The sequence below is a fragment of the Manis pentadactyla genome, chromosome 7 (assembly GCF_030020395.1).
Source record: "Manis pentadactyla isolate mManPen7 chromosome 7, mManPen7.hap1, whole genome shotgun sequence".
In the NCBI taxonomy this organism is placed as follows: domain Eukaryota; kingdom Metazoa; phylum Chordata; class Mammalia; order Pholidota; family Manidae; genus Manis; species Manis pentadactyla.
In genome coordinates, this window is record NC_080025.1 from 96396567 (window position 1) to 96421374 (window position 24808).

General features: G+C 41.6%; 1 protein-coding gene and 1 long non-coding RNA gene across 2 annotated transcripts in view; one reads left to right on the forward strand and one right to left on the reverse strand.

Moving 5' to 3' along the window:
- Window positions 1-24808, reverse strand: part of LOC130684292 (uncharacterized) — a 74026-nt gene that overhangs the window by 13647 nt on the left and 35571 nt on the right. Inside the window, exon 2 of the long non-coding RNA XR_008998510.1 lies at window positions 22782-22902. This is a non-coding gene — a long non-coding RNA (uncharacterized LOC130684292). The remainder of the gene's footprint in view (window positions 1-22781; window positions 22903-24808) is intronic.
- IL6 (interleukin 6) lies at window positions 18491-22308 on the forward strand. The gene is made up of 5 exons (XM_036877450.2): window positions 18491-18622; window positions 18775-18950; window positions 19957-20067; window positions 20783-20929; window positions 21729-22308. Exons 1-5 carry the CDS (start codon window positions 18517-18519, stop codon window positions 21894-21896), a joined length of 708 nt encoding a protein of 235 aa, XP_036733345.2. The 5' UTR covers window positions 18491-18516; the 3' UTR covers window positions 21897-22308.

The window sequence follows — 24808 nt, forward strand, 5'->3', positions numbered from 1 at the left end:
CTTCTAAAATGTTAAGAGCTTTTGGCTCTTCTCTTCTTTGCTTTATTTTTATAAATTTTTGTCTTAAAAGGAAATCCCTTTCTGTAGTTGTAGTGAAATTTTGGAGACAGAAAAAATTATGTGTTCAATCTACCGTATTAACCTAGAAGTCCCCCAAATAAATCTGTTTTTAAAAAGAAAAAAAAAAATTGCAACACATAATATGTATGTTCTCAATTATGTAAGAGACAAAAAAAGAGGGGACTATATGCAGACTGACAGAAACATAAGAGACTTCTGGATAAAAGTTCTCTCAGTTTTCACTTTGTGCCTTTCCATACTGGTTGTTTCCTTTTTTTAAAACTATAAACATAAATAATTCATAAAGAACTTGTTTAAAACTACATTTTGAAGACAAGCTCTACAAATTAAAGTCACCTTTAAGAGTGAGAAGCATGTCACAAGGCCAACATGAACCTCCCTGGACCCGCTGCCAGCTCTGCTTGTCGATGGTTGCAGAGAAGGATAGAAGCAATTAGGCAGCTAGAAAGTAGACAAGCTCTATGTTTGGCTTCAGTAATCTTGGAAAATACTTCCCCCACTTAGGCTGTTCTACTTCCAAGTGTAGAAATAATCCAGATCTTGACTTCCAATCCAGAAAAAGAAGAGTATAATGGAACAGAACAGAACAGACCACCTTGGCTCCTGGAGTACTCTGACCGTGCTTGCCTACACCCCTTACCACACCCTCACCTGTCCCCTTCCACACCCCGCACCCCAGCTCAGGCACATATCTAGGCCTTCCCAGCTAACTGAAACCTGAACATGTCTGTCTGAGTGATTTATATATCATATAGCCAAAGTTACACCGAATCTGCTCCCATAGAGCTTTCATTCTTTCAACAAACACTTATTTGTGGCAGATCATAAGGATTAATCCATTCAGACTGACTTTGTTCTACTTCAGACTTTGTTACCAGCAGGTAAATTACTAAACCTCTTTGGACCACTGCTTCTTTGTTTATAAATAAGGATGAGCTTTGTAGGCTCCTAGCAGGTCTAAGGTGAACTGATATTTGTAAATGGTTACTGAACACCTACCTTATACCATACAGATAGAAGGAAAAGATTCCTGCTCCCACAGAGCTTAAGATCTACTAGGAACAACACAACTCAGTTAAAAAAAAAAGACACAAATAACAAACAATAACACATTGTAAGAAGGTCCATTAAGAAAGAATAAAAGTGTGGTAAAGTTAAAACAGGGGACCTGTTTTACTAATTCTACTTAGGATTGCATTTTAAAAGAAAGGACCCTTTTTTGAAGTGTGACACCCACTGGAGTGTCTTAATAAACAAGGAGGCAGATTTCAGTGTGTCTATGCATTGGAGAAAAGGAGAGCCATGCACGTTATTTCTTTCCCCCAACTAAAGCATTTGTTCTCTATAGTAAAAAAAGAATTGTCAACATTTTCTAAGCACTAACTGCACAGGCACCATGTACTTTATCTCACATGGTACCTAGTTTTATAATGCCAACTTTCTGGTTCTTGGAGATACTCCCAAATGCCCCAGGGAAGATCTCAGAGCCTCAGGTAGATAGTTTGTTTGGCCTGTTAAACACACACTTGATGAGGTGCACCACACCATGGAACCCAACTACCTACCAATCTTAGATGCTATCTATGTATAAGTTATAGTTTAAAGCAATTTGCAACAGTGATTTATAATAGTATGAAATCATTTCATATAATCACATGAAATGATAGGATACAATACTAAAGGATCTATTCCCATCACCTCTCTCCTCAGGAACAGCCTAATGTTATTATTCCCACAAGTAAAGGAATTCAGTGGATTATGAATAACCACAGACTTTCATCTTCTTTTCTTGAGTTTTATCTAGGGATCAAGCTTGAGGCAAACCATGACAGTCTGTGGCCTTCAGCCTGACTCTGTCCCTGGCTTTCATGTTCAAAGGGATTTCCCTAGCAGTTCACTGAAAGAGAGAGAGGGAAGGTAATTTACCAAATACTTCCCTTCCCTATAGTCACAAGGCCTCTGTTATTTCCTATCTGAGACACTCAGATTAGAAGGTAGTGATGAAGATGTCTGAGATGAAAAGTACAAGTTACTTTATCATGAAAGATATACACATATACGTGTGCCAACTAAATGTAAATATATGAAAGATAGGCCTTGGGTGGTTGGAGCCAGATGAGATGGATCAAGGGGAAATTTAAGGAAGAAGTAAACATAAGTTTCCTTCATTTGTCACAAAAATTTTTATTGAGGACCTACTATGTGCAAGAACTGTGCTACATACTGGGGGACAATAGTGAGCAAAATTAGTCATATTATCTGCTCTCATGGAACATACAATAGGTTGGAAAAGGTTGAAATTAACCAAGTAGTTATTAGACAAATGAATGTATAAATTACAGACTGTGATAAATATACACACAGGGAAGAAAAGTGGTTCTAGGAGTACCTATAGCCGGAAACCGACAAACTGGAAGCAGTTAGGAGAGGCTTTCTTAGGAGAGTAAGCCTTGAGCCAAGATCTGAAAGATGAGTAGCTGACTGGGCACAGGAAGGAAAAGAGAGGGAAGAGTATTCTCCAGGCCAAAAAGCAGCATGCACAAATGCCCTATGGCAGGGAGGAGCCGACATGTTCAGGGCCCTGGAATAAGCAACACAAAAAGGAGAAGAAACGTTACAAGATAAACTGAAGAGCTGGACCCGGCAGGCACTGGAGGTCTTGCCATGTTGTACCTCCAGCCTAACAGCCATGGGGTGTCATTGAAGGTTTCTAAATCAGGTGAGAGACAGAAAATAAAATCTCAATGAACAGTTCAGTCTGAAACCAGACAGAAATTATGGTCCACTTGGGAAATGATGGAAACTTAGAGTGGGGTGGTCACAGTGGAGATAAGTCTGAAAGTTACGTACAAGGAAAAACTGACAGGACTTTCAGATGATCTCTTATGGGGTGAGGGAAAGGAAGGTATCTGCAATGACTCCTAGGTTTTTACCTGGAGTTTGAGAAAAAGGGAAATACAAGTGGGAAAAGCAGGGAGGAAGGAGAAGCAGGTAAGGTGGTGCACCTTGGAGCTGAATGGGTGAGTCTGTCTAAGGTCTGTTTTTCTGAAGAGAAACCCATGAGAGACACTTTATGATAGGATACAATACTAAAGGATCTATTCCCACACCTCACTACTCGGTAGGCCCTGCTTTTACAGACAAAATGCTGACACTTTGGATCAATTTGGGACTTTGGTCTTAGGCAGGTCACTTCTCTCCAGACATCAGTTACCTGAAAGATTGTCATCCCTCCCTCCTGAAGGGCTTCTGAGAATGCATACTTATGGACATTTGTCCCCATTGGACTATGAGAAATCGTAGATTGTTAAGAGCTCCCTGAGGAACAGAATAAGGGCTCAAACCCAGGTGTGACTCACCTGAAAGCTGTAAGAGATGAGTAATACAGGCGAGAATGGAGAAGGTCCCAAACAATGTTTCTACACTCTCGCTAGTGATATGTCGTAATGTAATAGGGCCAGACTTGGGGAAAAGTTGTAGCTGGCCTTCTATCCCCTGGTTGGACACAGCTAGAGTTCAGTTTCATTATTTCATCATTTCATCATTTCTTCTATTGACCCAGGGTGGGCACCACCACACTCTCAACCAGAGACACATACAAGACTCTGATATTTCATGAAATAATCCTAAAAAGAAGCTGAGATTTTCCCTTTGAAATCCAGTGAAAGAACCAAATCTACTTCAGCTTTACACTGAAGCTGTTTTTCAACCCAAATACCAGTAACATTTTTGTTTAAATTTCAGGATGTTGACTCTATAGAAACCATGACTACATAATTCAACTTTTGAAAAATGAGGAACCAATATGTCATATGACTTATAGGATGCCCTCAAGAGAGTCGTGTGAAATTAAGGAGAGCTCTCCAAAAGCATCAAACTGCCAAGAAGAAATTATTTCACTGGAACTGATTCTTTAAAAATTCTCTAAGTAAATTTTCAACATAAATAATCTCCAGGGTAGATCTAAATTTCTAGGGCACTCAGAGCTTTTGAAGGCTTCATTGTTTCCTAAACGTTTCCAGTGGACTTGCTGTATACTTCCAACTAGTCTGGAATAAATTCCAGTACTTGCTTTTGCATTTCCACCAATGCCTAGCACATAGTAAACATCAAGCTTAGTACCAGGCACATAATAATAGTACTGTGTGAATAAGCATTTATTGAATACTAAATGCTCTACATGAATTATCTGATTTGATCTTCACAACAACCCATGTAAATGGGGAAACTGAGGTCACACAGAAAATGGCAGAGCTGGAATTCCCACCCAGATCTATATGATTCCCAACATCCATTAATGAACTTTCCAGTCTCATATCCAAACCAAAAGGGACTCAAACTCTTTGAGAGTCCAAACACATTTAAATCCCATTGATACAGCAGTATCAGATTAAGAAAAAATTCCCTAAATGAGAGGCTTATACTTATGAAAGATTCATCTGTTCATTCATTCATTAAATAATTTTTTGAGAGCTTTTTATGTACTGAACACTTTTATAGGGACACAGTGATACAGTGATACACAAAACAGTGATACATAAAACATTGATAAATAAAACAATCCCACCTTGCAGAAGCTTCCATTCTAGGAGAGATGGACAATGAACATGTATGCAAATATATGAACTGATAGATATTTAAACAGATAATATGCCTCAGCTAGTGCTAAATGCTATAATAAAAATAAATCAGGGAGAAGCTATTGACCTATGAAAAGACATGGAGGAAACTTAAATGCATATTACCAAGGGAAAGAAGCCAATCTGAACAGACTACATACTGTCTGATGCCAATAACATGACATTCTGGAAAAGACGAAATTGTGGAAACAGTAGAAGGATCAATAGTTGCGATAGTTTGGGGGAAGGAAGGGATGAAAAGGTGGAAGACTTTTAGGGCAGTGAAACTATACTATGTATATACTATAATGGCAGGTACACATCACAAAACCCATAGAATGTACAACACCTAGAGTGAACCCTAATGTAAATTATTGACTTTGGGTGATAATAATGTATCAATGAAGGTTCACTGATTGTAACAAATGTACAACTTTGGTGCCAGGTGTTGATAGTGGGGGAGGGGCTATACCTGTGAGGGGGTAAGGATTACATGGGAAATCTCTCTATTTTACACTCAGTTTTGCTGGGAACCTAAAACTGCTCTAAAAACCTTTTTTTTTTTTTAGTTTTTCTTAAAAACAAATCAGGGTAAGAAAAACAGTGAAAAGGGGTGTGGATAGTTTGGAACTGAATTCTCACGGGACTCAGCAAAAAACTATTATTTAAAAATGTTTTCAGAAGGTAAAATACTCCACTTCCAGCCCTTTGTCTTTAAATGTTTTTCAACAGCACAAAATTGCAAAATAGAAGGAATGTGAACATGAGCCCTATAGAAGATTAACAAATAGTATAAATTATGGGGACATAAGGCACATTAGGAGTAACAGTTGATTTTGTGTCAACTTGACTGGGCCATGGGGTGCCCAGATATTTGGTAAACCATTATTCTGGATGTGTCTGTGAGGGTGCTCCTGGAAGAGGTTAACATTTGAATTGGTAGACTGAATAAAGCAGATTGTTCTCCCTAAGTGGGTGAGCTTCATCCAATCCACTGAAGGCCTGGATACAGCAAAAAGGCTGAGCACAGCAGGAGCTGCTTGCTTGAGGGGGAACGCTGGTCTCCTCTCAGACGGGAACTTACGGACATCCTGCTTGTCAGGGCTTTTGACTGTGGAACTATAACACTGGCTCTCCTGGGTCCCCCAGCTTGCTAATTACAGATCTTGGGATTTCTTAGCCCCCACAGTCATGTGAGCCAATTCCTCATACCCACATATATATGTGTATATATAAAATGATATATAAGTATTGCATATATTTTACATATATATATATATATATATATATATATATATATATATATATATACATTTCATATGTTTTATGTATATGTATTTATCCTAGTCGTCCTGTTTTCTAGAGAATGCTGATCAGTAGAGTACTTACCGGAGGTTCTGTTGGAATTTTGAATCAATGGAGCACAAAGTTAGCAATTACAGTTAGGTGAGTATTCTTAGAGTCTGTTATTTCTAAGATAAAGAAAGAGAGGCTCAGGGGTCCAGTGATGGGGGAAAGACAGAAGAGATGTGGCAGAACTGGGACTCAAACTCAATTTCAAATTCCAATTCTATAGTACTTTTAGCCACACTAGCTATATGAAAGAAAAGGTTTTATTTAAATTCAAATACATAAATGAGGATAGCGGGATGCTCTGGTTGTGACCTAAATGTCCTTCAGCTTGTATGGATACTGGTTTTTCTTGTCTTGTTTTAAGTACATACCCAGGAGATCTTGGGTCATAAAGGGCTACCTTATTTTTCAACACTGGCTCCCAGAACACAAAGAGGAGGTCCTTGGTAGATGCACCTCTGGGCATCCCAGACTTGGTATATTAAAGAAACTGTTGGATTCTTATGTCTTTAAGACTGAATTCATTCCCCATGGGTGAATGGCTTATCATTCCAAATAGGATCTGGGGTCTTAGCTTCTAAAACCTTTTCTAAAAGCACAGGTTTGGGAACCTGACAGACTTGAGTTTGAATCTGGCTTTGCTATCTCCTAGCTGTGTAATAAAAGTTGAGCTAACTGATCTCTCTGAACTTTAGTATCCCATCTATAAAATGTAGATTATTGATTTGTATGAATGGATTTGTTCAATAAATGCTTGTTGGCAGACACTGTGCCAGATACCAGAAATATGAAGATGAACAAGATAAAGTCCTCTGCCCAGAAATGTCCACTGTATTGGGGAAGATAAACACATAACCATCATTCTTATACCACATAATAATTCCAACAGACATGTAGAGGGCGGTCGCATCTCACCTGTGGTGGAGTCTTCTAGCACTCAGCTATGTCCAGTTCTCCTTTCCTTCCGGCCTCATTAGAAAGTTACACTTCTGCCCTATTGCAGGTAGTGTAACAGAGCAGGCCAGTAGACTGAGAATGAGAGTAATACGATCACCCTGGGCCAATACATTAAACTGCCAGCATGGTACCTTCAGTACTCTCTTCTGCTACATCAACTAGGGAAGCTAAAAGTTCTGCTTGGTACAATTCCAGGATGGTAGCTGTAGCTCTTTCAAGCAGGTCAGTCTGGGGAGCTGCCCAAGACAATGGCCCAGACCTGAAGCAGACTTTGATGGACCAAACAATAAACTTGTGTCAAGCCACTGAGATCTGTAGGTTGTAAGTCACTACAGCATGATCTAGGTTTTCAAATTCATATACCAACCTGCAAAAGGCATTCTGAAAACATTAGAAAATGACTGAGTACTAACTGATGAGTGAGATGTGAGCAAGGGGAAAAAGGGGAGGAAGGCCCATCAGAATGAAGAAGGCAGAGCAAAGGCAAAAGGTCTGGCATGGCAGCTAGTCACAAACAGTCCAGGGGTTCTGGCATGCAGAGAGGGAGGGAGAGGGGCAAGGGAGAGACTGAGGAGGCAGGTGAGACCAAACAGTGGAGGGCCTTGTGGGCCACATAAGCAGCATGGCCTTTATCCAGAGAGTGGAACCATGCAGACTTCTAAGCAAAGAAGCTACATGCTCATCTGTGGTTGTGCAGAGGAAGGACTGGGGTGGGACTGAGGCAAGAGACCAAGATGAAACCAAACAACTTATGGAAAGTACCTACTGTAGGACCTGGTGAACAGCCGTGCATCACTTCCCTTCTCTATTCCCCTGCTCATGTACTAATGTAGCTTTAGAAACTAGCCAACCCTGTACCTTGGCAGTCTTACTTTTTAGACTCTTTAGAAATAAATGCTTCATTAGGTAAGAATGTATGTACAAGGATATCCCCTACAGCCTTGTCTGTAGAGATAGAAACTGAAAACAATCTGGATATTCATCAGGAGTAAACTGGTCAAATAAATTGTGGAACATGCTATATTACATATTATTATAAAATAATAAAAGCTATGTTAACTGACTTGGATGGGGTATTCATGATATAGAGTTAAGAAAAACGAGTTGCGGAGTAATTGTATTATATGATTTGATTACCTTAAAAATATAAAATAAATAATTCAGCCCTGTAGGCATAATCAGGGTGCCAGTTTGTACCCATTCATGTGAGCCTGTGCTGGGGGTATAAGGCAATGCAGCTGTTAACAGTGGTCATCTCACTGTTAACAGGTTGGCAGTCTTGCCATAGCCATAATTAACATGTGTTACTTTTATAATTTATTTTTTTAACTAATAGAGAAATGAAAAGAACACTGTCTTGGAGAACTGCAACTGGTCATTCTCTTCTTATAGTGGTTGTTATCAACTGCAAAGGTATAAAAACCAATCTTGCACCCAGAAGATTCTTCTTCTGGTTGAAAGTTCCTCTTCCCACTAGAGTATAATTGTTTTTAAATCAAATGAGCTACCTTGAATTCTTCGTAATTACTAATTCCAATGGATTAGATTCAGACTCTCACGGGATTTAAATGGATCCAGGCCTTCAATGCTAATTACTCCAGGAGAGGAAGCTCTATTCATTTTAAGGAAATAAATGGGCCTTCCCATCAGGATAAGCAAATTACTTTGGGCTGTGGGGAAAAGGTTTATTCCACCTTCCAGAGAGACCTACATTCTTTTCTATGTATTTACAACAGGGTGTGGACAAGAATAGTTCACCTTATATGACAAACATAGTCAATGTATTGAAAACCTATTATTTAAAGACACTCAAGGAAAACTTAGAATAGTCTTATGATATCAGAATACACTAAGCCTTTTTTAGCATGTCACAAAATTTAGAAAGCAAAAAGAAAGGATGTAAAGTCTGCTTTACATCTTCATGAAAAAAAAGCCTATAAACTAATTTTTAAAATCAATGATAAGCTAAAAACACATGTGGAAACAAAAGTTTACCTTTCGGAATATGCCAAGAACTCCTTCAAATCAGTATGATAAGCATCAATAACCAACAGAGTATCAGACAAAAGATATGAAAATAGATTTCATGGAAAATGAAATAAAAATGGTTCTCAAATACCTGGCCAAAATCTCCATCTTACTTATAATAAGAGTTATAATTAAACAAGTTACAGTTAAAACTTTGAGATATGACTTCCCTCATCAGCCAAAGATCGACTGATCATATCATGTGCTGATGAGAGTATGAGGAAGAGGTGTTCTCACATCTTGCCAGAGGGAATGTTAAATTGGTACAACCTCTCTCTATCTGTCTCTATCAAAACTGCCTGCATCCTTTGAGTAGGCAATTCCATTTCTAGGAAATATCCCACTGATACACTCACAGGTGTGAAATCACACATGGGCAAAATTATTCATTCATTGTAGGTTTATCTGTAATAAAAAAAGATAGGAAACAAACTAAAATTCCATCAAAGGGGGAAGGGTTAATAAATGGAATACAAGAGCTAACAGGAAGGATGTAGGCCTGTATCTCCCTAAAAGGAATGATTACTAAAACAAGCTCAGTGAAGAAGGCAAGGTCCATAACATTGTAACTATGCACCACCTCTTACGTAGAAGAATAAAATTAAATCATGGGAAATATGAATATTCTGCTTAAGGAAACACAAGAAAAAAAAAAAACAGTAGAAGTATTTGCCCCTAAAGAGGTGAACTGGTTGACTCAGGAAGGGTGGACGTGCTGTATTTCTGAATATCCTTTTGTACCTTTTGAATTTTGTGCCATGGGTATGTGTTACCTATGCAAAAAATAAAAAGAAGTATAAACACACTATTTTAAAACAAAATAGAGTCTAAAAGTTCCTTTGTTTGTCTTTATTTTTGGGTGGCCATTTAATTTTTTTAGCATTTGTCTCTTTCACACCTTATCTACCTTGATCCTTTCTATTTCCCTTCTCTTCCATTCTTTCCCTTGCCTCATCGCTAAAATAACAACTAAAGAAAACAATAAAAATAGCATCTGCTGACAATTAAGTAAATGCCAAAAACTGTGCTTTATGGGTATGATTTCACTGAATACTCACAACAATCCCCAGAAGGGAAGTTTCCTTTGCCACAGTTTACAAGTGAGGAGATTCAGTCACAGGGGATTGAAGTGCATTGCCCAAAGCCAGACAAGCAGTAAATGATGCAGCTGGGGTTTCAACCAAGTCTGTCTCTGATATCCACAGTTCTTTTAGTAAACTGTACTCCTACACTAAAGAATAAATACACATACATACATATTTTTAAATTTTTGAATAAAGTATTACAGTATTTGTTTCTAATTTGAAAATCAAGTGAGCTTAACATTTTAGATGACTTTTAAAACGCACACAAAGAAAATTTTATGAAATAAACTATTTTTTATTTCTAAACTCTTGATTGTTTTTGACAAATCGGTTGAAGGGAGACCCCATGTTTCAGTCATTCATGAGCCGAGCACCTACCAAGTGCTCAAAACTGTGCTATTCCTTGACACTGAAAGATGGAGCACTTAGGAAAGTCTCAGTCCATTGTAGAGAGGGCAATATTCATGTTTATTGGGCCTCTACTATGTTCCAAGCAGGGTGCTAAGCACCTTGCATAGGTTCCAACAACCATATGACCTAAGGTAGAATTTTTACTTCCCCTCTTACAAATGAAGCCCCGACATTCAATAACTTCCCAGTGGACCACAACTTACAGATTACAGAACAGGGATTTGAACCCAGGCAGTTTGACTCCAGAGCCTGTGCCATCATGACACTGCCTGGAAACTGATTAGTACAGCACATGACACACACAAGGAGGGCCCAGAGAAGAACCCTCACTATTCCTGGAAATGGGTCGGTCAAGGCTTCCCAGAGGATCAAGGCACAGACTGTCTTGATAGAAATTCAGAACAGATAGACGTCATGGCATCCTGCATTGAAACTGTTATGAAAAGACTTACATCCTTTGAAGAGGGAAAAAATGTAGCATTAGCGCTTCACGTGATCTGCCTGGGAGCTGTGCCATGTAATGGAACCAGGCTCCGACAGGGAGTTTTATATTTTACTCAATATTCTGAAGTTTGGCTACGAGTATCAACCAGGTTCCTGTCATCAGGCAGTACTGTTAGAAGGAGAGGGGTTGGATTTAATAGCACTGTTTGTTTTTTTAATGCAATGCCCTAGAAATACGCAACAGAACTGTAACAGAGATGAATCAAAAGGAGGATGTATTACAATAAATGCAAATGCCAAAAATAACAGTAGGAAAAATGATTTCTTGTGATTCTGGTACAGTTAAGAGCTAAACTTATGACCCTAGAAGCAGTCCTTTGGAGACTCTGAAAATGCTTCAAGGCTCTCCTCATCCTGTCCATGAATGGCCTTAAAACTGGACTCTTGACTCATCAGCTCTGGTTGGGACAGGACAGTGACAGAAGAGAAATCCCTGGGCCCAAGGGCTGCTGCCTTACTGTGTCTGCTTACCTCACTGTGATGAGTCTTCTGTCCCTAACTTGGCCATGGCTCAAGAGCTGAGCTTAGCCTCTAAGCCACTGAGACACAGCCAGTATCTGGCTGGGGAAGCCCAAGGGTATCTAATTCTATGGAACACAAATTCTGCCCCATGCACCTCCTGACTCCCAAACCCAGCTGGTAGCCTATGTCTACTTTATATAAGAAGCAGCCTTCATTTTGAGACATAGGAGCAGCATGTTTTGACCAGAACAATTTCTTTGCTTAAAAAGCTTTATGGCCAATTGCTTTGAAATATAAGATCAAACAATGCCTTTGATACATGCTTTTCCTATACTCCCTAAACAGTACCCATATAATAACCAATCTGGATTACTTAAGTTTTTTTCCATCAAAACATTCCTCTATTCTCTAGAGCCCACTGGTGTGCTGGACAGTGTTTAACAACTAGTTTTCTGGGGGTCCTGGTTTACAGCATGTGCCAATTTCCATAGTGTAAAATACTCCCACCTTTCCTAATATGAAGCTACCAGTGGGAATCACTGAATGAGGAATTGGGATGAAATGAGCACAGCTGACTCACTTGAGCCTGAGCCAGCCAGCCACATCACACCTCTGCCTGGGCTCCCTCCTAATTTTATGCTGAATGGCTGCTTAACAGCCATTATTTACATCACCTCTACTCAGAATTACCCAGAATGTTATGCACACAAAGCAATATAAGAAAAGAAAAGCAGGTTATAAAACACTATGTATGGTATTTTTCTATTTCTCATACATTTACATACAAATAGCTACATAGAAAAATGGCAAGAATGATGACAACATAATGATAACAATGATTATCACTGGATGATAAGATTATTTTGCAATTTTTCCCTTTTTCCTGTTTTCTCAATTTTCTATATCAAACATGTATTGCTTGCATAATTCTTTTTTAACTTACAAGCAATTAAAAATTTTCAACACTGATCTGTTCCTGCTCCTACAATAACTAAGAACTTTGCTACCTTTTTACATTGATATGTCTGGGCTCTGGTATCTTCCAAATCAGTTTAGACTGCCTGAGGCCACCAAGATCCTGCCTACATCAAAATGGGAGGCACCCCAACCAGCCACAACAGGTCAGCAGGTGTGAGCTAGAAGACAGCATTAGACTTTTGGACTTTCAGGAATTATTTCTCAATTACACTCCCCATTCATATAACTTCATTAAAAGTAGGCTCTGGATTATTAAGCATGGTTAATGAAGAGCCACAGAATCACTGAATGCTGGGGCTAGGAGGGAATTCAAGAGAGATTTCTGTAATAGAGCTCTGAGATGGGAGAGTACTTTGCCTAAAAATCATCCAGTTATTCAATATCTTAAATCTCATATCTACCAATAGCGACAAGTACCAAACCACAAGAAGCCAAGGATTCAAAAATGTGATGAAGAGGTAAGCCTAATTCAGGGAAACCTTATATTCTGCCAACAGTTTTTGCTGGCAGCAAAAAGCCCCAAGCTCCCTCTGAGCCTTTCAATCTAAGACAAGTCAAGAAGGCTGGAGAGCTCTTTACAAGCCTGGCCAACAGAGTAGCCACACAACATCAGATGGATAAAGTCCAGCACCCAAATCTCTTCTGACACCTGACCTGCCCCAGAGTACATACCTGGTATCTTCACTAGCTTTACTGGGCCAAGGCAAACAAGCTGAACAGGTCATTAAGGAGTATCTATTACAGCCTCTTTGCTGATTGTCCTAGGAGGATGAGAGAATCTGAGGCAGTTAGCAGCAACTGCTTAGGCTTCAAAGCCTCAAACAAACCTTTGGGAATGTAGCCTCTCCTTTCAGAAGTTCATTACCTCCCAAGAAAAGTATCACCAAAAAACAATTTTGAATGACAGAATGGAGGAAACCACTTTCATGCATCCTGATCACTTGTCAAGCTGACCAGTATAGCGGCTCGTGCCTTCCCTCCCGTCACCACCCCTCACCCACAGTAAAGTAGAACATAAGAAACATGGTCCCCAGGACTGGGGATCTAGGACCACCAGCCCACAGAGCCCTTGGGGGACATAATACTGCTGCTCAGGGACAGACCATTGTGGAAACCCTGCAGCACAGCAGGAGCTACAGGTCTGGCAGACCACAGTGTCAGAAGACCACTCACCCAGCTGCCTGGGTATCCAGGCCTCTGAGGCCACCATACACAGTGAAGGCAGCACTCCAGGAGCTGTGGCTCTAGTCTATAGGTTAAGGACTCTGCTCTGCACCGCACACACCCACACATAGTGCATAGAACTCAACAGCTTGAAGAAATCACCTATGATTCTTTTACCTGCTTACCTGGATCTGAATTCTTCTGTAATATTTTTTATCAATCCAGGGGAACAGTTCTTCAGGAATAAAAAAACTCAATGTCTCAGAATTACAGCACTCAATATGTGCAAAGCATAGCATGGAAATTATTCCACCATGGAGACTAGACAGACCCTCCCTACCTTAATGGATTCGCTTGCTAAAGAGAACACACATGACTTTTAGTTCAGGAAGACAAAGACACTCTCCTTTCAGTAAGTCAAGTAGCCAGAAGGGAAGGGAAGGGAGGTGCAGTACGTCAGAGCCAGCCCAGCAGAATCCCCTGGTCTTACTGTTACATATGATACTATCAAATGGGTTCTTAGTACCTTAATTTTGAGGGAAAAGAGTGGAAGTGAACAGCCAATGGTTTTGCATGTTTAGTTTCTGCCTATGACACTGAGCTCAAGAAAACTGAGACCTTTGGAGAAACTAAAGATGGTGTGAATGACTTGATAGAATGAATTACCTCTGTCCTTGCTGACAGGTTGAAGTTTCCTAATTGTGAGGCAGAACCAGCAGCCACCAATATAGAAGTCCTACCATGCAGATGTAGAAGAGACAGAGCATGGAAACTCAGCCTGAGAGACCTCCCCAGCGCTCAGGCATGGGGCCAACTGGGCACCTTCAGGATCAGCAAAGCAAGTTCTCATCACCAAAACGGCTACAGAGCAGCTGTCTTGTTAACATCTGGAGGTCTGGGTACTCTCTTCCATTCCTGGACACCAAAGGAAAGGGGACATGGAGGGAGAGGCAATTCCCAAGGCAAAGGGAGTCTACACTATTGCCCCAGGAGAGGCCACTTCCCTCCTGAGATGCCTGGGATTTTCCACTTCAGCAGAGGAAGGTAAATCAGCACAGAGCAAAACAACAAGGGCACAGGACAGATGACTTCCTTGCACAGTTTTGGATCAGAAACCCAGCAGGCAGATGTGCCCCTTCCCTGGGATAGGGAGAGCAAGGCCCAGCCCTAGCATACTCTTGCCCTCAGAAAAGCTACAGCCAGATCAAGAAGGTACCAGGAACAACAAGAGGACATCAGAGCTGAGGTTGTGAGGCCCGGACTGAAACTGAGCCACACTGGGAAATGCCCAGAGCTTTGGTCTCCAAGGCCTGCCCTCCAAGATCAGCCAGCCCTTTCCACGTAGACATACCACCTGGCCTTAATATTTCTCTCCAAGTAACACCACCACTTTCCCCAAAGCAGAGACATTTCCCAGAGCCTTACAGGCCCATTATCTTCTCAGTGGGGCTCAATCCTGGAAGGAGCTGCTACATAACAATCTGTTTTCCAGTGTGCAAACTTCTTATGACTTAGTTACACATGCAACTCCATTCTGTAAGCAACTGCAAGTTTTCTACTACCCAATGAATTCTCTTTTGCTCTTGGGCTGCCCACTCCTGCTGAATTACAGACCCACCCACCTTCAAACCCAGGAATACAGACAGAGAACACAACACCACATTTTAACCTGTGAGATGTGGAGAACCCCTCTTCGCCTGAGCACTTAAGACCACATGGAAGCTACTTGTTCCCCTTCACCTCAAATCCACTGACAGGCTCTTTGAACTAGTCTCCACCAACATGTAGGAAAGCAGTCAAGGAAAGTCATTCTGAGGGGCACAGACAGGACCCACCAGCCCTAAATAAGGAAATAACAGAAGCAAAGCTATCTTGGTTTCCCTTCCTCCTCCCCATCCATCCTCGTTTGTCCAGTTTCTCTTTTCTCAGCTGGCAGTCACTTCAAATCAGTGATGGTGCCATCTGGCAACTGGGGGCATTAGTTAATAAATACTGACAGCGTGGCCTTTTTTCATCATTTGTACATATTAAGTATGAGGGATGAGCTCTCCAAGTGGAAAATTCAGTGAGCTCTAAAGGAAGGAAGCTATCATGGTGGAGTTATGGATGTCGCACTAATGCTGTGGCGCAACGGTGAGCCCATTTCTCCCCAAATTAAATGCCAGCCAAAGGCATTGATACTAATAAAGACCCTAGATACTAATGATTGATATGCAAGGTGGCAGACAGTGTCTTGCAACCTTCCCACACACATGCATTCCCATCCTCACACAACTTGCCCTTTCTGGCTGCCATGAGCATAAGGTCTGGGATTAAGTCAGTTCCCCATACCCTGGAAGACCATTTTCAAGATTTTGACCATGGACAGGGAAAGCTGAGGGCTTCTGTCACAAAAACACTTCACAGAGAGCCTTGGAAACGGTGTAGGAGCAAGACACAAGACACACAAGCTAGGCTCAGTGTTCAAGTTGAGAGGCCAGGTTTGGGGATCTTAATGTTCTCAGAAAAGAAGGAAAATCACTTTTTAAAATTCACTTTCCACTTTTACAGTAAAGTATTTTTAACAAAACATAGAACCTCATTTCTTCAGAGGAAAATGACTGGGAGACCAGCTGATCACCAGTGCCGCGGTCTGGCGCCTTCAGAGTGAGTATGCAGAGCGACAGAGCTGAGCAGTTCTCTGAGGCAGAGACCCCAAGCCCGGGAATGCTAGAAAGGTTAACTGTTTACTGCAGGATTACGGGTGCCAGGGGTTTTTTCACACTTCATCTTATTCAGTCTTCACAACGGCAATATGTGGAGAACTATACCTCTTCCAGTTTTACAGAGGAGCAAACAAGGGCAAAGATCCCTGGGTCAGCTTAGTCCAGGTCCAGCAGCAAGCGGCAGAGCTGGGCTTTGAATCCAAGCTGTGTGACTCAAGAACCTGAGCCCTACCATCACCTATGTGGCATCCAGACAATGGGAAACTATAGTGTGTGTGGTTTGTGTGTACACAATATATAAACAGATAATGTAGATACAGAGGTGAGTTCCAGAGTGCCAAGAAAACCTCACCCAGATCAGGGTAACAGAATTAAGCTAAAAATACTGTGGGTCAGGCACTACCTCTGAGGAGAGGAGCTGATAAAGAAGAAAGAAGACTTATTTTTCTCTGGATGCCTTGATGTCCTATTTGAACATTTTAGTATGTACATGTACTTCCTGTTTTAAAAACTTGTACTTGAAAAGAAAAATCTGTGTTGCCGAGTCACTAAATATTCGAAATTTGCTGTCATATTTTCTAAAAAATAGGTATGTGAGAAAAAGTCTCATACTAGAGAGGCCTATGACATGCACAGCAGGGGTGTGGGGATAAGTGGCTTCACTCAGGAAAGAGGACTCGACTGGAGGTTTCTGAGTTGCTCAAGACCCAAGAGCACTAAAAATGAAACCATTAAGCTATCCTCTCCCATTTTCATTTTCAAACTGAAATCCTCCCTACCTGCACAGGTTTAGAAAGTTAGTGAAAGAATGGATGACCTCACTTTCCCCCGACAGACCGGCCCTAAAGTGTTGTGCACAAAACAAGACTTGAGTAAATTGATTCATATTTTAAATACCCTAGCAGAGGTTCCCGGTTTAGCAATCCTGATTAGATCCTCTTTACAAAGCAAAGAAGCTGATTGTGGTGATAGCACTGTGTTTTGTAAAGAATTTGTGTGTGTGCTGTACAAGGGTCCTAATTTCAGCCTGGAGCCAATCTCCAGTGGTATCTGGGTGACTGGGAGATTGGTTTAGAATTATTTACATGAGAAAAGGACCCCTGGCAAAAGACGTCATAAGGGCAGAGGGGCCCCCACTGCTGGCCCTATAAGAAGGCTCGGGTCCCAGAGAGGAGTTAGGGAAAGTGTGATTCAGAGCTAGAGCTGAGTCTGTGAAGATTTCCTCCCAGCTGCCTCTGGACTTCGAGCAGGTCATACAGCAGAAGAGAGGTAAGAACTCCTTGGACTCCCCATCAGAGGTGACTGTATTCTCCCCACTCCTGCCCTGGACCTACTGGGCATCAGTGATGTGAGGGCACCAGCAGACTCAGCACTGGCCCGGCTCCTCAGGCTTCCCAGCAAGAGTGGGATTGCCTGGTAGCCAGCAGCACAACAGAAACCCCTTGGCCCCTTGAGAGTGTCCAGAGGTCATTGGGGGCCAGCAGGGAGCCAGCAGGACACACCTGGCAGATGTGGGCTGGAGCAGGAGAGGGTGATGGCCCAAAGGAGCCCTTTATGTCTACCCTGCCCACTGCACCTGGAGACTCTACCCAAGGTTTGGGAGCAGACAGGCCGTTCTGCAACAGCTGGTCACAGCGACAGGCAGGAAGAAAAGTCCTGCAGATGGCTCATAGTTTCCTCTTATTTGTAATCCCAGGCTGGTAGGTTGCAGTCCCGTCTGAAGAAACTGGGGCCAAAACATCTTAGGTTTTTACAAATACGAACAAACTGGAATACTAAATTCCAGCCTGTTAATCTGGTAACCAAAGTATTTTTTTAATCATAGTCAGCCTTAGCTTCTCCCCCAACCCCTGTTAAACTGTGCATGACTTCAGCTTTACTTTCCTTCTCAAGATATGCCAAAGTGCTGAGTCACCAAAAAAAAAAAGAAAGAAAGTAGAGTGATCCTGCTTCTTAGGGCTGGCTCCTCTACAGGGACCCAGTCCGCACGTTTCCTCCCCCTGGATGTGATTCCTGTGTGATGCTAAAAGACGTCACATTGCACAATCTTAATAAGGTTTCCAATCAGCCCCCACCCGCTCCGGCCCCACCCCCACCCTCCAACAAAGATTTATCAAATGTGGGATTTTCCCATGAGTCTCAATATTAGAGTCTCAACCCCCAATAAATATGAGACTGGGGATGTCTGAGGCTCATTCTGCCCTTGAACCCACCAGGAACGAAAGAGAGCTCCATCTGCCCTCCAGAAACCCAGCCATGAACTCCCTCTTCACAAGTAAGTGAAGGAAATCCCAGCCTTGGAACTGCCCTGCGGCTGAGGGAGGGGGTGTGTCCGCCCCAGGGCTGGCCCACGGCCAGCAGCCAGCAGTGCAGCTCCTCCAGCTGTGCAGGCTGCTCACTGGCTGCTCTCCCTTCCCTCCTGCACAGGTGCCTTCTGGCCAGCGTTCCTCTCACTGGGGCTGCTCCTGGTGATGGCTACTGGCTTTGTTACCCCAGCGCCCGCAGGTGGTGTCACCTCAAATAAGCCATCACTCACCACTCCAGGAAACGTGGAACAGCGTGTGAAATATATGCTCTCTAAAATCAGTGAACTGAGAAAGGAGGTGGGTAGGCTCAGCTGAGGGTGATGTAGAGCATGTGGGCACTCATCTCCTTGCCCCTGGATGTGGACAGGGCTCCTGCATGGGGAGGTCTTTGCTAGATTCCAGAGCAGTTTAGATTTGAGGCCAAATGGGCACGTTGTCTTCTGTATTTCTCCTTTGATGCTGGTCTCAGAGAGTTCCTTTCCCTTTTGAAAAGTACAGAATGGGGCTGAAATCCATGCCTCCTAGTCCATTCCCAGCTCCATAGTTGGCATGAGCTAAGGGTCACTGCCTTTCCAGACCCCCTTTTCCCTAACCAAAAAACAAGATGTGTCAATCTTCTTTGTGTCCCTTAGACTTTGGGAGGATTAGAAAAATACCACCTGAAATGAATGTTCAGCTTCTCAGGACAATTTAAAGCAACTTTCAAGCATTAAATATAAGGTAGTTTGCCTCTGGTAGAAAGTAAAGAACATAGGAAAGGGAATTCGGTGCTCCAAATCTAGTCCTGGTTTTGCTGAAACAGCTCTGTGATCTTGGACAAATTCCCTACCACCTCTGGGCCCCATCTGTAAAATTATGGAATTGGGCTAGATGGGCTCACAAGTTCTTCCACCTGGGACATTCTCGGGCTCAAATCATATTGATGCAATTATCATCCAAATTCCTGTCTTCTATTAAGTGCCTACTATGTGCCAGATATGTGGCCATCCTTCTAAATTGGCTTTACATTGTATAAATATCATGTTCCATCCTCAAACAAACTTACAGAGGTGTTTCATTATCCCCAGTTTACAGAGATAGGGACACTGACACTCAGGATAGGTAACAAGCCTGAAGTCACAGGTGAGCCTGGAATTGAACCCAAGTGTGCCTGTCTCTATTAGACCTGCTTGACTGGATGCTAATACTTATGACTTCATGTTTCTTAGAGGACTTGCTGGCCATGGTAGAACATGAATCAGCCCCCTAGTGGTGTTTGTTTTAGGGGCACTCATACGTTAACTGTTGTGGTATTCCTTCCCAGCTGTGTAGCAAGTTTGACAAGTGTAACGACCAGGATGCAGTTTCAGCAAACAACATGCACCTTCCAAAACTGGAAGACAAAGATGGATGTTTCCAATCTGGGTACAATCAGGTACGAGTGCATCACATTCGCTTTTACATATGCCTTAGCCAAAAGTGCTCCCATCTTTCATGCAGTGTCTATATACGTAAAGACTAGTTCCACAATAAAGGAGAGGATAAATGTAAATTTCATGAGGAGGACAAATTAAATCTTGTTAATGGCAACTTATTTTTGAATGGCATAATCAGAGACAGCCCTTCTGTGTTGGAATTTTCACAATCGTCCAGTGTTAGAAACTCCAGCAGGTGTTGCTAGTCCATTCTGGGTAAGGTGCTCCAGGAACCTTTCTCCTCCTCGACTGCCCTTAGCAGGACACAGATCTGCCCTCCCTGCTGAGGTCATTCTCTACCCCCTTCTCCTTCCAGACAGTGAGATGACCTGCACTGACTTCTAATTATTCTATAAGAGGTTTCAGCCTAACATTAACAAGGGCAGGAGTGCAGCCAAAGTAAAGAGCATTAAGGGGAGAATTAGAAAAGGACCCCCTTACCACATTCTAGCATCTGTTGGGCTTTGGGTAAAAGTGATCAAATGGTGTCTCTGATTGTCCAGACATTTAAAATGGGACAGCTGATGCTGTCCAATGTCTCGAGCATGCCTAAGAAGTACTTGAAGTTCCTTGGAGGGGCAGAGGAAGAAGTTACTGAATTACAGTAATTTTAATTTCTAAAATCAATTATATCTTCCTAACAATAACAAATTTTCCCAACATCTTTCCTCTTAGGATATCTGTGCACTAAGATTTACCAGTGGTCTTCTGGAGTATGAGATCTACCTGGAGTATGTCCAGAGCAGTTATGATGGTGATAAGGACAAGGCCAAGAATTTGGAAGACAGCATCAAAGCCCTGGTCCAGGCCCTACAGGAAAAGGTGAGTCTCTCCTCATCCCCTCACTTGGTGTGGGAAGACATGCTCAAAGAAACAGCCTCAACAACTTGGGAATGTAAAGCCAATTTAGAAGCATGGCCACATGTAAAGGAAAGGTTCTAACAAATACTTCCTGATAGTTACACTTTTTTTTTTTATTCTCTTCTGCAAAAGTCATCAATAACTACTGTATTGAAAACTACATTAAATGAGGTGGATTTTAACATCAACCCCTGATCGCTTAAGAAATAAGAAAAATCTGTAGAAGCAGAAGGAAACACATTCAACCCTCCTCAGTGATCCATATAACAAAGAACAGAGAGCACAAAACTTACTTCAATATTTCAATTATTGCCAAGTGATGTTTTTGTCATAATGGGTAGTTTCGATTCTTTCTCCCTATTTCTGCTAGAAAATTTACTGCAGAGAAATAGCTAAAGGCTGGAAGAGCAGGTACTTAAGCGTTTGGTCACTGCCAGCTAGCTGTTCAAATGCCGCATTACTAAGGTTTGGTGGCACAGCGTATGCACAAACCAAAGTGCGACGGGAAATACCCTGCACAGACAACAGGCGCATGGGGATTAAGCCTGCCTCTACCTTTTAGCTTTTCACCTTGATGCAGGGCTTCTCCCACGCTAATGTACACAGGAATCCCCTGGGATCTTGTTCCAATGCAGAGTCCAATTCAGCAGGTCTGGGGTGAGACCTGAGATTCATATTCCTAACAAGCTCCAGGTGGTGCCAATACTGCAGAGGATCTGTTCAATTTTAAGTAATTCTTTTTGTTTTCTTTTCACTTCAGATGAAAAATTTCAATTTAGTATGCATCCCTAGCCCATCAGCAAGAGAAGGCCTGTTGTTTAAGCTGAAGTCACAGGCTCAGTGGCTGAAGAACTCGACCATTTACTTGATCATGAAGGGCTTTGAAGACTTCCTGGAGATCGGCATACGGGCTGTTCGTAACTACTAACCTGGCCATCTAAGATTGTTATAGTTCATGGGCATTCCTTCCTCTGGTCAGAAATCTGTTTGTTCTCTATGAAGGACTTCAGGTGTGAATGTTACGACACTATTTTAACTATTTTTAATTTATTAATATTTAATTATGTGATGTTGAGTTAATTTATACCAGTGATTAATATTTATATTTTTCATGGAGTGCCACTTGAAACAAGTTTATGTATTAATTTTGAAAAAATAACGTAAAATGGCCTTGCAGCTTGAACACCCTCGATGTTTCAGAGCCAGATCATTTCTTGGAATGTGTAGGCTTACCTCAAATCAATTGCTAATTTATACACATTTTTAAATAAATATTTATAATTATATTTATATAATTGTTTAAATCATTTCAACCAATAAACAACTTTAAAAAAAATTAACAGCTAAGCCTCTATGTGGTCTGTGAAACTTTAAATATAAACACATTTCTGTCATCACCACCAGCACCCAAAAAAGCTACAATTACCTCAAGAAAGATCTAACTGAGCATCTCCCGCATGCCAGGCACCATGCTAAATGTGTTGCATCCATCATATTAATTCTGGCACTTGCACACTCTTACGGACGTGGGTGAGTAAGTGATTTCACCCTGCTGGAAAGTAAGGGGCAGACCCAGATTTGAAATCCAAGTCGACCTGCTTCCAAACCCCCTATTTTTAACCTTTAGATCTATTGCTTCCCAGGGTACTGAGAGATGATGTATAAAATCCCAAGATATGTTAATGTATTAAAGATGCAATCAAAAGCCTTTGAGATGATATAACCACTTGTATCAGACAAAGCAATGTACCAGTGTCCAAAAATAGCTAGAAGTTCTGCCTGCCTCTTCTGGGTTCTTTAACACTGTACATACCTGTCTGTCATAGCATCCACCACACTGCATCACATCTTAAAATGGATGGATTTTTCTTTCCAGCCAGCCTTCTTTCTTCAAGAAACCCAAAATCTATTGTCTTCTTCTTTGCATCCTGGAACTGAACACAGGAGGCCCCAACAAGCATTTTGTTCAATGAAAAATAACATACATAGACGATCAAATATAAGACACTTCAAATTGGGGGAACATACTATACTGTTGGTCAATGAACGGGAAATTACAAATACTGTGCACTTACATATCTTCATCTTCAGGAAAATAGCAAGAGTTAGAAACATTTTAAGAATGTGTAGAAGAGGCAGTGAATAGTAGGTGCATGTATATCTACCTCCATTTTTCCTTTACCACCAGCAACATTCTTCATTTGCCCTCTCCCATCACCTCCATTAAGAATGGTGGTAAGAGAGGCAATCTAGTTAATTGCACATGGCCCCTCCATCCCACCTCAACAGTACATTGTCATCTCTTCAGTACATTGTCATCAATGTACTGTACTTGTACTGTTAGGAATTGGTAAAGATTTCCCCTTTTCAATCCCAGCAACATAAAAGTGCTGCCTCCTAATAAAGCTTTCCCCACTCTAACCACTATAGACTTCTTCCTCCAGGGGAGGAGGTTTGCTGAGCAAGGGAAATTCCACAAAGGTCAAGAACTGAGAGGAGTCAAGCAAGATTTCTGATTTCTAGAAACCAAGCATCACAAGTGGGCTTCCCAAAATTAGAGCCAAATCAAAGAACAAAGAAACATAGCAGCTGACCAATGCATCCATTCTTCAAACAAAATTGTGCTGAGCACCATAAACAGGTCAGGTAACGCTGGGGACACAGAGGTGAACAAGTCAGACATGGCTCTGGCCTTCATGTGGTTTATACTACAGCATGGAAGACAGTGAACAAAGAATGTAAGTGTGGTGAGATTTCCAGAAGAGAAATGTGAGGGGCCCTGAGAGCCTACCCTGGGGGACTTGTTGACTGTTGATCTAGATTCAGGAATTCGAGAAGACACCTAGGCTTTGAGAGAGGAAAGAAGTAGAAGCTGGATAGAGGAGTAAAACACAGAGAATTCTGTACTGGACAGTTTTCATTTCATTCACTTCATTTCATTTATTCAAATATTCTCTGAGTATCTGCAATACATCAGATTCTCTGCTGGGAGCTAGGGATATAATGGTGAACAGATGAGGTCTCTGCTCTCAAGGAGCTTATAGTCTAACAAAATACAATTTAAAGAAATAACTACTACTATGATGTTTGCTAAGTATGTGTGTTACTATTATGAGTTGAATTGGATCCCCTAAAAAGGTATGTTGGAGTCCTAACCCCTAGTATCTGTGAATGTGACCATACTTGGAAATAAGATCCCTGCAGAAGTAATCAAGATAAGATAAAGTCATTAGGGTGGGTCTTATGAGAAGGGAAGGGGCACAGAAAGACATAGGAGAGAAGTCCATGTGAAGAAAGGAGGCAGAGACTGGAGACATGCATCTACAATCAAGGCTCACCAAGGATTGACGACAGCCACCAGAGGGTCTGAAAAGGCAAGGAAGGACATCCTGCCGTAAGGGCCTTCAGAAAGAGCATGGCCTGGCACACACAGTGGTTTCAGATATCTAGCCTCCAGAACAGTGAGAGAATAAATTTATTCTGTTTTAAGTCACCCAGTTTGTGGTAATTTGTTATAACAGCCCTAGAAAACTAATATGGCTACTATGGCAGTATACAGTAGTAGAGTCTAATGTAATGTAGAGAGTTTAAGAAAGGCTTCCTAGAGGAAATGACACTTAAGCTTATATTAAAAGAATGTGTAGGATTCAGCCAGTTAAAGAGACAGGGGAGGTGTTCCAAACAGTGAGCACCACATGTACAAAGCTTTGGACACAGGAGAGAACATGTTGGAGGAGCTGAAGCTATCCTAAACAGCTGAGGTACAAAAAGGGGGCTAATAGCAATGAAGCTGAAGCGGTAGGGTCTTCGTTATGAAAGGACATGGAGGATGGACTAAAT

What these genes read in the sequence shown, in the direction of transcription:
- IL6 (XM_036877450.2), top strand. Translation starts at nt 18,517, where the DNA reads ATGAGACTGGGGATGTCTGAGGCTCATTCTGCCCTTGAACCCACCAGG. An exon ending in TCCAATCTGGGTACAATCAG is followed by an intron (nt 20,068 to 20,782) that starts GTACGAGTGCAT and finishes CTTTCCTCTTAG; the next exon opens with GATATCTGTGCACTAAGATT. An exon ending in TCCAGGCCCTACAGGAAAAG is followed by an intron (nt 20,930 to 21,728) that starts GTGAGTCTCTCC and finishes TTTTCACTTCAG; the next exon opens with ATGAAAAATTTCAATTTAGT.